At 34.5% G+C, this 15881-nt stretch overlaps 1 protein-coding gene across 6 annotated transcripts; it reads left to right on the forward strand.

Moving 5' to 3' along the window:
- The first annotated feature begins 4872 nt into the window (after positions 1-4872).
- Positions 4873-14877, forward strand: LOC100798275 (prolycopene isomerase, chloroplastic). 6 transcript variants are annotated; one of them, XM_003519043.5, is made up of 13 exons: positions 4873-5469; positions 6207-6413; positions 6507-6606; positions 7427-7509; positions 9260-9316; positions 11373-11525; positions 11613-11691; positions 11815-11963; positions 12057-12191; positions 12359-12472; positions 13692-13802; positions 13902-14010; positions 14461-14877. In XM_003519043.5, the coding sequence occupies exons 1-13, from the start codon at positions 5014-5016 to the stop codon at positions 14532-14534; spliced, it is 1827 nt and encodes a 608-aa protein (XP_003519091.1). In that variant the 5' UTR covers positions 4873-5013; the 3' UTR covers positions 14535-14877. The 6 variants fall into 6 exon arrangements, with proteins under 6 accessions (XP_003519091.1, XP_006575265.1, XP_040863663.1 ...); XM_026125932.2 differs by having other exon boundaries at positions 4970-5473; XM_006575202.4 differs by lacking the exons at positions 13902-14010; positions 14461-14877 and adding an exon at positions 13124-13197 and having other exon boundaries at positions 4881-5469; positions 13692-13793.
- Positions 14878-15881: the final 1004 nt, after the last annotated feature.

Raw genomic sequence — 15881 nt, forward strand, 5'->3', positions numbered from 1 at the left:
ATTGCATGAAGCTGAATGAGAAAGAGAAATTGATGCATATCAAAATCAAAAAGACCACATACACATGAATTTTGAAAAACAAAGGGGATAAATTTTATTACACGAAGTTTCAAATCACATTTGATACTTCAAACTAAAGAAATAATTACTGGATTAATGGGTTGTTGAGCAGTAAAGCTTTGTGATATAGGTTCTTAAATGTTGGTAGGTGAGGGGTAATGTTTTTTGTTTGAGGTTCTTAAATATTGGTTGTTGAGGGATAATGTTTGTTGAAATAGACTGTTAAAATTTCAAATAGTTGATTAATGTAACATATCAAATAAATGTTGAACGAACAAATAACATTATGGTAGATTTGGATAGAATGTCCATTTTGACAAGAATCATGTTCAACTCAATTATCATTTAGATTTGTCAAATATTTGGGAGCACTAATCTATGCAGGTTTAACAGACATATGGGTCCCCAAATGGGAAATCAAACACACCTTAAGAATAATGAGCCTACATTAAACCTCTAAAGAATAGTAATCCTTTGGTCAGGGTAGCATATACTCTAAAAATATCAATCTTATAATTATGAAGAAAAGACATGTTAAGTCAAGGCAAATACCTTTATATTGTATTTGGGAGGAACCACTATGGTTGAACATCCTTTCCACCTAAAACAATAATGTTACAATTTAACACCATCATCAAGTGACTTATAAACTAAAATATGTTTGTAATCCCTAATAAATACTCGAATTTTAAGTTTGCTCCCTAATAATTTTTTCTTCGATTTTGCTCCCTCATAAAACAAAAAAATTTGTTTTTGATCATCGACATTTTTTTAGTCTCTGATAAATTATGAATTTTGTGTTTTCTCTCTAATAAACTTTTTTCCTTTATTATTAGTCTCTTTGAAAAAGACTACTAACAAATGAATTTTTTTTATCAGGGAGAAAATATAAAATTTACTAATTTATCATGGACTAAAAAAATATCAAAGACTAAAAATAAAATTGTTGTTTTATTAGGGACTCAATGTAAAGAAAAAAAATTAGCAGGGAGCAAACACAAAATTTGAGTATTTATTAGGGATCGAAAACATATTTTAGTCAATTGGAAATCCGTGATAATGCTAAAATAGTATATTTTAAAGTTTAACATACAAACAAATCAAATGACACACAAGAAACAAAGAAAAGGCCATCAAAGTTATGATCTTATAAGCACATTAACAACCTAAGGTACTTGTGATAAAATGGAAACTTGAGAGTATTGTAATAATAAACAAGAACTCCACTATAATTAGGTGAGTTAAATGATCATTGGCTCGAAGTAGCATTCCCATTCTTTGGGAATTACATTGGGGATACCATGGCTGCATTAGGGATATTGTAGGTTGTACCATACGCAGCATTAGAGGGAACATAGTGTACACTTGGGACATACCAAGGTGATTCCATAGAAACAAACAACCTATTTGATTATGTAATAAAAGATAAATCCAATAATAATAATAATAATAATAATAATAATAATAATAATAATAATAATCACTTATTAATCATTTGACTAAATAGAAATAAAAATATCACATATTGTCAAGCCATGTACATAATCATTTCTCAACATGCAAATAGCCATAAGCTTATACTAGCACGAGCATTATTTGGGTTTTGTGTCAAGTTTTTTTGTTTCTTTTGCTTCCCATTACAACAACCACTAAATTTCCCTTACCCTTTCTGTAGAAATAAAAAAAAAAAAGAATATTACTTAAAACCATAGACAAAAATAATGAAATTGAAATAAAAGCAAACTTAATTTACTTTGTCATTATTATTTGTAAGGTTAGTTAATAATACAATGTCCTAACCCTTATTTACATAAAATGTCATTATTTTTTTATCCTACAAGATCAAATAAAATCATCTCATTTCCTATACAATTGAAAAAACATAACCATTTAAATTATAATTGTAATCATTTAGCAAAAACTTACACTATCAGTTGACATGTTGAATCTAGATGACTTTGAATGACATAATTGATCTCCATTCATAATCTTATCATTTGCACCATCATGCATTAAACACGTCCTAACATGTTGTTTTGTGCTACTACAATTTGAACAATATCCCGACCTCTTAATGCCATTGTTACGCTTCTTTAGAGCACCTTTAATTTTGACTCGTATGAGATCATGCAAGTGCTTTAATGATGAGTTTTTTGTGTCAATAGGCTCCTCTAACTTCTCATACTTAGCAGTAAGCTTTAATATGTCTTTTAAGACCTCATTTGTAGTCTGCCTTCTTTTTTACAACTACCTTTGCAATGCCTAGTGCAAATATCACAATATGCCAAACTTGTACAGTTTGAAAAGAGGTTTTGATTGATCAAAAAGAATAATCTACTTTAACCGATATGCCCCAATTGAGCCAGCTCCATTGCATCAGAAGCAACTCCTTCCAATGGTACAATTAACACAAAATAACTCTTAGCATTCTTAGTCCACCTTTTCAAAATTAAAATGTTTAGAATGCAATCCATGTGCTCCAATTTCATGGCACATAAAATATGCGAACACAAATTACCGAGCAACTTAAAATGTCTACATCCACAAAAAAATGTTGACTTTCAGGTATCACGCACAAATTTCATTTCCATACTAGGATCATAGAACTTGGTCAACTTGAAGATCAATTAGTCCCTATTCACCACTCCTTAGGTAACAAATAAGCATAAACCGAAACAATGTGCTCTTTAACTTCTTTAAAAATCTATGTTGTGTAGGTTTTTGTAGCATTCTTGTCAATGCTATGAAGAGATATAGTCAAATAAGATTCTAAATATAGAGAACCAAAATCATCTTCCGATTCATCATTTATGTATCCTTTTAAAGCTTGCTCAAACTTATTCATAAATTTAAAAAATGTTACATTTGTTATTAACATATGTCTTCATGATTGAATTGATAACTTCACACCGTGATGTAGTATGTATACAAGCAAACAACTTATTAGAAAAATATGTAGTAACCCATGATGATATGTTCTCATACATATTAGAAAGTCATTTGTTTCCCACAAGCCCATGCTTCTCAACCATCTTTATCCAAAAATCTTCAAATTCATCTAGGTTGAAATTTGAGTGTATTGCTTTCTAGAAATCAGCTATAAACAAAGAACTTTTAATATGTTCACATGCTTTTCTCTGAAGGTGTCAATCATATAGTTGATGGCATGTATCCAAAAAAATATGCTTTATAACCTTCCTCATGGCCCCATCCTCATCAGTCGTAACTTGTTTGGGATGTTTATTTTTCATTGCTTTTAAAAAAGCTTTTAAGATTCACTTATATGTCTCACTTGTTTCATCTAACACTAAAACACAACCAAATATGTTGGTTTATGAATAATAATTGCATATAGAGAAAATTATACCAAATGATAATTGTATTTGTTATTCTTATGTGTCATGTCAAATGGAAGAACATTATTGAAACATAGAAAGCCAGATCTATTACTCCAGTCTACCATCAACAGTAGTTGTAAATTTGAAAATAACATGGGGTCATTGTCCACCTTCCCATGAAGACAACTTAATGAAAGCAACAACATCCCCCTTCTTTAATTTGACCACAAATTTGGCTATCAAAATAGTTGTACAATTTTTTTTTTGACACCAAGACCATCATATCCACCCTTTTGACCCACCATGTATCCCATCCCATTATATGACAAGATCTAACTCCATACGGATGTAGGCTATCAACCCAAGCTTTATCTACATCCGTCAGTCCACAATAAATCAAGGACTAGTACACGTGTCCAAAATGACTTAATTAATAGTTATGGACCTCTTCAAAAGATGAACCAATACAATGATACACATATATGAACCAAACACTAATGAATAATACAATTAGAGAAAAGAAAAATTAACCTTGAAATATGAATTCAAAATATGTTAATTCTATACAAGACTTTTTCTTGTAGACTATAATGCCGATAGTGAATATGACCAATAAAGGAAAGATAATTATACATAGAAAATGTTCTTGAAAATATAAAGTTATAAGATTTTAAAAAGCGAGATGATAAGGAATAAAGAGAACAAGGCAAAAAAAAAAAAAAAAAGAAAATATTCCTTTAAAGTTTTCTAGAAATGTGGTATCCTATATCTAAGTATAAACTCTAAGGGAGCCTTTAGTACAAGAGAAATTTTTAGTTTCTTGGCAATTAGTATTTGAAAATGTTTGTTTTTCCGTTTAGTTTTTAAAAAATAATTCTCATCAAACAATATTTTTTGGAAATGTTTTTTAACTATATTTCTCACAAAATTGTTTGAATGGGAGATGTGAGAATCTAACTTTTCTAAGTTAGAAAAAAAAAAGTTTTACTGCAATATAAATAGTATTTTCTTTTCACTAGATCAATCAATATGATAAGTAATTAAATTTTTTGAGAAATTCATATAAATATTTTTAATTTATTAATAATGAATCAAACAAATTCTTATAAATAAAAAAATAGATTTTAATTATTTGTAGGAATTATAATTTCTAGGGTTCATGATTCTTAAAAATCATGATTTACCGACATGAAATATTTTTTCCTTCTCCTAAACATACTCTAACTAATAGAGTAAAAATGATTTAATAGAAATAACTATTAAGGGAAAATATAAATAAGCATAATATACAATAAATATACACATTCACTTATTAAATATATTAAATTAATCATTAAATATTAATAACAATTAAATGTTTTTTTCTCATTTTGAATTTATTAAATTTACTAGTTTCCCGGTTTGGATCAACCAACAAATAAGAAACAAAGTTATCTCTACAAAAAAAAAAAAAAAACTCAATAACAAACAGACAACGTTATCTGTCTTTCTCTCGGTAGGAATCAATTTTACAAGTCAGTGGAATCCACACTACCAACACCATTGCAAATTACAAAACATTTCCCCAACCTTCTATGCTAATGCCAATTTGTCACACCTCCACCAAAGCATAACAATGCTCAATTCCTCTTTCCTCTCCCTTTCTGAACACACCTTTTCCCACACACCCCATCATTTCCCAACAAGGTCTGCTTCTCAAAACCCCAACCTTCATCCAAAGTTTCAATCTTTAGCCTTTGGAAACCGTGGAGGGAGTGAATTTCCATCTGGGTCTTGCTCCAATACCCCCAGAAGAAAAGGGGTGTTGGTTGTGCGGTCAAAGTCAACGCTGGGAGTAGAAGAAGTGGTGGTAAAGGGAGGAGGAGTGAAGGGTAAGGGTGAAGAGTTTGATGCAATTGTGATAGGGTCTGGGATTGGAGGGTTGGTTGCAGGGACACAGCTGGCAGTGAAGGGTGCCAGAGTTTTGGTTTTGGAGAAGTATGTGATTCCTGGTGGAAGCTCTGGGTTTTACCAGAGAGATGGCTATACTTTTGATGTGGGGTCTTCTGTCATGTTTGGTTTCAGTGATAAGGTCAGTTATTTATTGGTGAATGTGATTCTTGCTGTGTTGTGAAGTTATCATGTACTTTAATTTCACTTATTGTATGATAAGATTGGATGGTGTTGAACATTTAGGGTTGAGGTCACTGAGCTGAATGTTACAGTGAAGGAATATGGATGCTTTGTTTGTGAGAGGGACTCGCTGTTTCTCTCTGGTTGTCATGTACACACTATTCTGTGATACTATCAGTTTAATTGTGCTTAGCTAGTGGCAATGAGCAAAATGGCTGCATCTAGTTTGCTCTTTTGATTAGTTAGTTATAAAAGAAAGACCGCATGAGAAGTAAATTAAGGAATCAAAAGCTTAAAGGTATATGTTTTTTCAGTGACAATCCCATGATCATGAATAGATATATGTAAAGTTTGGTTTTTGATCAATTAAGCTCCAAATAACTGTATTTTGCTAATTTATGAATGATACCTTAGCCAATAGTAGCTTTGGGTACTAGTGTTATCAATGGCAGATGATGGAACATGGCGGAAGGCCAAAATTCCACCATATAAACATGCCATTGCACCTTATGGGGCTGCCATGGCAGGCCTCCCTTCACAAATTTCCTATGGCCGTTGTCAAAAAAACAGCCACGCCATTCCGCCATGGCGGGGCCATAGCAGCTATTTAACAACACACCGTACTACTAGTTATTCTTTATGTTGAATGGTATTCTTCTTAGGATCACGAGGATCATGTGAGTTAAATTTGTGTAGGGTAATCTCAATTTGATAACTCAAGCGTTGGAAGCAGTTGGTTGTCGGATGCAAGTGGTGCCTGATCCAACAACCGTTCATTTCCATCTACCGAATAACCTTTCTGTTCGAGTGCACAAAGAATATGATAAATTCATTGAAGAACTGACCAGTTACTTTCCCCATGAAAAGGAGGGTATTCTTAAATTCTACGGTGAATGCTGGAAGGTTTGTCTTAATTGAGGTGATTGCATCCCCCTTAAGGCATTTTTGCCTCTCCTTGAAATTCGCTTTTTAAGAGCTTTTATGTGTTATGGCTAGATTTTCAATGCTCTGAATTCATTGGAATTGAAGTCACTAGAAGAGCCACTCTACCTTTTTGGACAGTTTTTTCGGAGGCCGCTTGAATGCTTGACCCTAGGTACTTTCATCTTGTTTATTTTAAAATGAGAGGCCACAAATGTAAAACTCTAAACTTCAATTCCATAGCTGATATTGTTTTTCAGTTCCGTTTAGCTTATCTTTTCAGTATTTTGTTTGATTGGGAGGAGTTATGTTTTAGCCATGAGATTAATGTATGATTTAAAAGAAATGTTGTGGGGAAGCAAAGGGTGTTAAAGGGAACAAATACATCACTAACTATGTTAGTTACAGTTTGCTTCTTAAATGTTGCATAGTTGACTTGACAAATTTTATCCTAACCATGAATATTAGGGCAAGATTTGAGTTAGTGATGCTTATGAAAATTCCTCATATAATTAACATTTTATCTTCCTGAATAAGGATAAACCAGGCCTAGAGAATTACATCTGATTTACATAGTTTACTTTTGGCTGTTTGAAGAATTTGGAATTATTGATCTCCTAAGGGGTCTCTGGATTTGTGATTAATTGGCTTAAATCTTCGAAATGCGTCAATTTATTGTAATACCAAGTTGTAATAGTTGATTTATGAAAACCTTCGAAATGAAGATTTCTATCAATGTGAGCATCTGTTAACTTTTGCTTTGTCTAGAAGAACATAGCAAAGGATGATCAATCATGATCATTCTTGGTATGTTTCTTTTGTAGGACATTGATGTGATGGACAATCTCTATTAACCAATAAGCATGACATGCCTAACAACAATGTACTACTGATATGGGTTGCCATTGACCACCATCTGCACATCCCTCCATATTTGAGCTTTTTATCAATGTTTATGTTTTGTCCATTAGCCTTTCTGACAATATTTTTGGCAGCCTATTATTTGCCTCAGAATGCTGGAGCCATAGCTCGGAAGTACATTCAAGATCCACAGTTGTTGTCTTTCATAGATGCAGAGGTAGATACAACTTGTTTGATTCAGTTAGAAGTTTCAAGAAATTAGTAAGGAAAATGTGTCTTGAAGAGTTATTCAGTGGAATCTGTTAAGAATGAAAAGGGGTGACTAAGAGAAGAATCAATTCTAGTGGATCTTGTATGAATTATTTACTGTTGTGTGTTGTCCTTATCAGACCACATGAAATACTCTTATTTATAATGAGGGAGGTTTACAAAACAAGGAAATTAAATAATGAGTAATAAGGGAAATAGTCCCATACTAAACTGCTGTAATTAAAACATATCAAATCATATATTTCACACTCCCCCTCAAACTGGAGCATATGTCATATGAACCAAGCTTGTTTCAAATATGGTAAACCCAATATAAATAAAAATAAAGACGGCTCCAGTCGTGTGGTTGTGCCGAAAAACCTCGGCTGCAGCCAACGAAGTTCCGTAGTGGCGACGGGTGTTGTTCACCCGTGAATAAAGCACGCCCTAAGGCGGAAGGAGGCAGTTCCAGTCTGATGCTTGTCGGAGATGTGTCACGCATCGTGTACTTGAACTTCTCTTGCCGGAAAAGGGCCCTGCATGGGGTTGCTGTGGTGGTGTGTTGAATTGACTGCGCATGTGGATGGCATGGTGTTCTTGAAAGGTTGTTGATGCAGAACGACAAGAGGGCAGTGCACTGGTTGCCAAATATGCCCAACAGTGGGCGTGCACAGATGTGTTTGTGCAAGGGACATTGGTGAACATCGTTGCGGAAGCCAATTCTGAAGGAGGGTTGGTTGACGCCATGAAACACATTGAAACGTGAGCCAAACGAAAGCCAAACAGGTCTGAACAAGGGTTGGACAAGTCCACTGGAAGTAGGGAATGGCAGTGCAGGGATCTCCAAAGGATGGGTCTCACTGGAAACGATGCCACACACTGATTTGTGAAGAGAGCATGAGTTACACGTGCTGGAGAGGAGGCACATGTGGGCATGTGCAGAGGAGTTGTGGGTTGCAACTTTGGCTCAGAGGTCGCTGGTGGATGGTGACTCCAGTCATAGTAGGTCGTCGAAGAAAGGGATGGGCAGCGGTGGCCAAACGGTGGACACAGGTGTTGCAGGTACTGTTCCCCCGAAAAAGAAAAGAGGTGTGTGGAGGCACTTGCAGCAGCAGCTGCTGGAGCAATCCAGTGTGGAGGTCATCGGTGGTAGAACGACAAGCAGAGAGGTCCACTAGAAACTGGAAAAAGAATGATAGAAGGCAACGAGCAAAAGGGCTGACCGGAGACCCACCCCGGTGAGGGACGGTTTTTCCTTATTCCCTCAACCTAGCTCAGAGCTGGTTATTCTTGGTTGAGGTATTACAAAAATCATGTCTCACCGAAGACCCACTGTTCCTGGTAGGCCCTCTGCTCTAATACCATGTAAGAATTATTTATTGTTTTGTGTTGTCCTTATCAGACCACACAAAATACTCTTATTTACAATGAAGGAGGTTTACAAAATAAGGAAACTAAATAATGAGTAATAAGGAAAGTAATCCCATACTAAACTGCTGTAATTAAAACATATCTAATCATATATTTCTTAGATCTCATAAAAGAGGTCGAGGGCATTTGTTGTGGGTCCCATTGTAGAAATTGAGGCAAAAATAAACAGTGCCACATGACTTTTATCTTTTTCTAAACTATTTTCAAGTGAGATAGCACCACTGATTTACACATTGTTTGATTATTCAATTATTGGTGCATGATTGGTAAAATATGTGTTATTGCAGTGTTTTATAGTGAGCACAGTCAATGCTTTGCAGACACCAATGATCAATGCTGCCATGGTAATCTCTTCATTTATCTTTTTCATTCTTTCAGTTCTTTCAATCATATTTCATTTCTTAAATTGTCTAGGAGAGAAGGATTCATGCTTGCATTCATTGCTTCTGGTTGTGATGGATGGGATTGGGGGATTAGATAGTAAAAAAATGGAACTAGCATGAATTCAATCCAACATAGACTGCTTAGTCCTAATAACTTTACAAATACAACAACAACAAGAACAACAACGCCTTATCCCACTAGGTGGGGTCGGCTACATGGATCAACTTCCGTCATAATGTTCTATCAAGTACCATACTTCTATCCAAACCATTAATTTCGAGATCCTTTTTGATAACCTCTCTTATAGTCTTTTTGGGTCTTCCTCTGCCTCGAATTGTTTGTCTTCTCTCCATCTGGTCTACTCTCCTCACTACAGAGTCTATCGGTCTTCTCTCTACATGCCCAAACCACCTAAGTCTATTTTCCACCATCTTCTCTGCAATAGGCGCTACTCCAACCCTCTCTCTAATAGCTTCGTTTCTAATTTTATCCTGTCGAGTCTTACCACACATCCACCGCAACATCCTCATCTCCGCTACACCTACTTTATTCTCATGTTGGCTCTTGACCGCCCAACATTCTGTTCCGTACAAAATCGCCGGTCTTACCGCAGTCCGATAAAAGTTTCCCTTTAGCTTGATCGGTACCTTTGCATCACATAACACCCCCGATGCTTTTCTCCATTTCATCCATCCTGCTTGAATGCGATGATTCACATCCCCTTCAATTTCCCCATCATCCTGTATTACAGACCCAAGATATTTAAACCGTGTGACTTGAGGGATAATATGGTCTCCTATTTTCACCTCTGAGTTAGAAACCCTCCTTCTTTTGTTGAACTTACATTCCATATACTCCGATTTTCTTCTGCTTAGGCGAAAGCCATGTGTTTCTAGAGCTCGTCTCCAAGTTTCCAACCTCTCATTCAACTCCTCCCTCGACTCTCCAAGGAGGACTATGTCATCTGCAAAAAGCATGCATCTCGGCGCTATCTCTTGGATTTGTTCCGTGAGGACATCCAGAATTAAGGTAAAAAGGTAGGGGCTAAGGGTTGACCCTTGATGTAAACCAATTGTGATGGGAAAAACGTCTGACTCTCCACCCTGTGTCCTAACACTAGTCGATACCCTATCATACATATCTTGGATAGCTCGAATATATGCAACCCTAACCCCTTTCTTCTCTAGAGCTTTCCACAAAATCTCTCTAGGCACTCTATCATACGCTTTCTCCAAGTCAATAAAAATCAAGTGCAAGTCTTGTTGGGCCATGCGATATTGCTCCATCACCCGCCGTAATAAATAAATCGCTTCCATGGTCGACCTTCCCGGCATGAAACCAAATTGATTCTCAGTAACTTGAGTCTCCTTTCTTAATCTCCTAATAACTTTACAAATATTCTAGTATTTTTAGATTTGAAATGTTAAACATGTAAACTGTAAGATGTAAATGTCACCCTTCAGTTGGTATCTGTCATGTTGTTTACCTGTTTTTTTTTTCTTTCTAATAACTGATTCTAAAAGGAGGAAAGGGTTAAATATGTTTTTAGTCCTTAATCCTAATAAAAATACCAAATCTTGGTTTAACTTTGTCCTCATAATTTTTTTTTGGAAAATAGTTCCTACTATTATTTAGTGATGAATGATGACAAGGCATACATCTTAACATGCTACGAAATGACCACTCCAACATGCCATGTGACATGGCATGTTTAGATGCATGCTACATTATCACTAAATAGCAATAGGAACCTTGCTCAAAATTTTTAAAATTTACGAGGACCAAAACCAACAATTTCTTTTGAAGGAACTAAAACCAAAATTGCCATTTTTACAGGACTCAACATATTAAACCCACCATGAAAAGTGTAGGGGTGATAGAATTAGAAATTCATGTTACCAGTCCAAACAGTGAAAACACTAATGTAATGTGAAGTATAGTGTCCTGTTGCATAGTTCACCTCTGCCTCTCTTGCTCTCCATTTCCTGCATGGCTTGACACCTTTTTTTCCTCCAGGTTCTATGTGACAGACACTTTGGTGGGATTAACTACCCTCTTGGGGGTGTTGGTGGGATAGCAAAGTCCTTAGCAAAAGGTCTCGTTGATCAGGGTAGCGAGATAGTTTACAAAGCAAATGTCACCAGTATTATAATTGAGCAGGGCAAAGCTGTAAGTGACACATCATAATAGAAACATTGATGACATATTTTGGAAAGAAGCATTTTTTCTTCAAGAACTGTACTATGCTTTTTGCAGGTAGGTGTGAGGCTTTCAAATGGCAGAGAGTTCTTTGCCAAAACTATAATATCAAATGCTACCAGATGGGATACATTTGGTTGGTTCCAAATAAGAAATTTCATAAGATTTTTTGTTAATATTTCAATGATAATCTCAGTGTATGTTTCTCTGCCTTCATTAGTTCTTAGCTAATCCCTAATTGCATAATGTTACATTGTAGGAAAGTTACTGAAGGGCGTTCCACTTCCGAAAGAAGAAGAGAACTTCCAGAAAGTTTATGTTAAAGCTCCATCTTTTCTTTCAATTCACATGGGGGTTAAAGCTGAGGTTTTGCCGCCAGATACAGACTGTCACCATTTTGTGCTTGAGGTAGTTGGAAGTTTGCTCAACTTGTATTCCTTAATAGTCTCTGTGCTGTAGAATGAATAATTAACTATATGCATTTCCTTGGCACCTCTCTAGAGCAACTGGTCCAAATTGGAGGAGCCATATGGAAGTATCTTTCTAAGTATACCAACTGTTCTTGATTCATCATTGGCTCCTGAAGGCCGTCATATCCTTCATATATTCACAACTTCTTCCATGGAGGACTGGGAGGTAGGCAATACTGAATACTGAGTACTTATAAACAAAGTTGAAGATTTTCATGTTGCTTGCTTCTATGACTTTAGATTTTTTTTTTTTTTGCCTCCTGTTTTATTCATTTGCAGATTAGTTTATGCATAAAATCTCAATATCAAATATGTCATTGTTTTATGTCCTAGGGTCTCTCAAGAGTAGAATATGAGGCAAAGAAGCAGCTTGTAGCAGATGAAATCACAAGCAGATTAGAGAATAAATTGTTTCCTGGTCTTAGATCATCCATTGATTTTATGGAGGTATGGACTATAGCCTCAGACCTCATAGTACTGAATGGTATTTCTGTGACTTCCTACGTTGAGAAAAGCAATAAAATAAATCAAGGAGGTGTGATTTTACTTATCTTTATTAGCTCAACAACATGGGCATAGACACATTTTCTGTCTGCATTGGTTAAAATGTTTTAATTTTAAAAATTTAGTTAATCTGGCAGTGTGTTACTTGCATTTTTTGATCTCTCTTTGGTTAATTCAGAATTATTCAGATATCGTATTGTGATATGTGGAACATTGATTTGTGTAATGACCTTTGAGTAATGCTATTTTCTTGTTGATAAGAATAATCAGGTGTTATATTTGAAAAGAACTAATTATAGTCAATTTCGCTGCTTGTGGATCTGAAAGTTAGGAAGTTTCACATTGCCTGCCTTATTTCTCGGGGTGCAGCTTATATATCTAATGGGCAACTTCACTTAATGTCAATTGGTTTTAAGCTGAAATCTAACACTAAATTCTGCTGTGCTAAAGGTGATGATTAAACATAAATGTTGGTGCAACATAACTACATTTATTCTTGAAAGATCCAAACCCAAGCCAGCATTCAAGATAGTAATGCCTGTTTCTGTCCAAGTGTTTTTAATTGTTAACAAAACCTTTATTTCCTTGTTTTAGGTGATTCTATGGCTGTCCTCAGATGTGATATTCTTTTTTGTGATGCTTGTAACAGACTGCAACTAGAATAGTAGGCAAGAAAAACTGTTCTCATCTTTTTTGTTGGTATTACCCCTAGACATAATTTATAACAAAAAGATGCTGAATAATTCATATGCTACTTTTTTCTTTCTTTCACAGGTGTTTGTAGTTTCAGTTAAATCTTTCAAATTCTTGTTTTAGTTGTATGGATGAAATCTTTTCATGACTTCACAGTATATGATTTTTGAAGCAGTCAAAATTAATTCAATAGGATTACTTTTAGAAAAACATCTGGAAGTGGGACAGGTTATACTTGCTTAACTTAAGAGCTATTAGGAAATCATGATTTCGAGTCAAAACGGGAGAACCACTTTCATTGAAGTTAGTTGCTAAATATAGAAGCATGCTTGCTATTATGTAAGTGTTTGAATTATCTCTTTAGATGGATGAAACTATCTATATAATGCTTAGGAATTCTTTTTGTGTTTAATTCTTATGCCTTTTTTTATTATGTGTATGTTTTCTGAAATTTTAAGCCTCATAATAGGTAGGGACACCTAAGACACACCGGCGATACCTGGCTCGTGATGAGGGAACTTATGGTCCAATGCCACGCAGAATCCCAAAGGGGTTATTGGGAATGCCATTCAATACCACAGTAAGTCTACCATAAACAAACGGTTCAGTTATAGAAACATTCTGCTATGCTTTTAGAATGCAATGATTAAAGTAAGCCATAAACAAATAAAACTTTCAGGGCATAGATGGTCTTTACTGTGTTGGCGATAGCTGCTTCCCTGGACAAGGTGTTATTGCTGTAGCTTTCTCAGGAGTTATGTGTGCTCATCGAGTAGCTGCAGATATTGGTAAGATAGACCATTCCTTCAAATGCAAAACACATTAATAGCAAGCTTTCCTTCAAATTCTGGAAAACCCTTACTTAATGCTTCAAATGCACAAAGTTGTAATCACTCATGTTCTGGCAAATTTACATTATGTGTATGTTTCACATAATGTGAAGAAATGCATGTGTTATTCCTTCAAATGTTAATAGAAAGCATTTTATAAGCATTCCTTCCAATGCACAAAGTTGTTGTTACTATTGTGCTTACCTATCAGTTAAATTTATATTTTAGTCATATATGTTTGCTCCTGTTAATTTCAAACTTTTTAGTACGCATTGCCAGAATTTGAATTTGTGAATATTGGGATATCATGGTATATAACACTGTTGAATTGCTCTTGCTGAGAATGGTGAACTTCTAATTGGATTTTGATTTTCCCTCATTTTATTTAATTTTTATTCCTTTAAATAGGGCTGGAGAAGAAGTCACCTGTGTTGGATTCCATGCTGCTTCGGTTGCTTGGTTGGTTAAGGACAATGGCATGAGATATATAGGAGCATTTGTTGGATGCAGTATCATCATCCCTTTTGCATAAGAAGCTCAACTTTCATTACAGCATTGGTTCACTGCAGATTTCTTCCACAATTTTCAAGAGTCACCAAATTGTCACAGTATATAGATGCTGTTAGTTGCAATTTGATCCATGCAGTGGCAGAGCTTGGAAAAAATAATTGAAGGGGCCAAAGTTTGAAGTGTATAAATTTAATGCAATAATTTTGATAATATCATGTCTTATAGGTGTTTTCTTTCCCCTTGCTGAAGGATATCATGTCTTACAGGTGATTTAAGTAATTGATGGTAATATTTAAATATTAAATATTTACTTAATTTTCTTTTTGCAATATTAATTTTTTTTAACTTTAGTAATACCCTAGAGTTTTATAACCCTGTCTGCTACCGAATAAAAAATTAAGAGAATTGATCTAATATATATTTAAAGAATCTACATAATTCACAGGAAAAAAATGATCACAAGAAAATCTATAAATTAAAGTCATTGTATAATTTTTCTTGTAAAAAAACGAAGTCATGGAAAAATGAGTTTGAAAAATATATAAAAAAAAATTCTAAATTATGCTAGACTAGGTTTAAAATCATATTCTAAAATAAAAAAAACAATCATTGTTTTGAAAGGATATTTTTAAAAAATAAAGAATCAAACTAAATATAATCGAAAACATAAAATACCATATTTTAGCCATATTTTTAATATAGTAGTATAGTCTTTTTCACCTTTTCATGGTTAGGTCTCAATACTATAAAAATTGCTGTGGTTCTTCCTGGCTATAATTAAGTAAAAATGGTTGAAAGGAAGCACAATCATCCGTCCTATCATTATTTTTTTTTAATTAGCCATCTGTCCTATTATTAAGTCGGCCATCCTCACAACGGGCAAAAACATAGTCAATGGTTGCTGCAAAAAAAGACCCAAATCAGAAGTGATGGCTCCTTTTTATTTTGTAACTTTTGTGAAACTGAGGGGGCAATAAAAAGAGAAACAAAAAGAAACTAGGTCATGCTCAGAGAGAAGTTAAATGAAAGGAATTTTTTTTTCAATGGCTTATTTGGTCCATGAAATTGTAAACGGTTAAAATTTTGTTCCTAAAAGATAAAAAAATTAATTTAATTTTTAAATATGTAAATGTGTGACAATTTAATCTTATCATTAACCTTGGGTTGTTAGAGTTAACATGAATATAAACGTGACACTTTATTTGGCTCAATTTCACACGTGCATGTGGTCTTATAGTTCACACAAGCATAGGCCTTGGCCTCCCTCCATTTTATGGCATTTTTATTTCTCTTCTAATTTAAATTTAATTTTTTTTCTT

This window comes from Glycine max, chromosome 2, assembly GCF_000004515.6.
Source record: "Glycine max cultivar Williams 82 chromosome 2, Glycine_max_v4.0, whole genome shotgun sequence".
Lineage (NCBI taxonomy): Eukaryota > Viridiplantae > Streptophyta > Magnoliopsida > Fabales > Fabaceae > Glycine > Glycine max.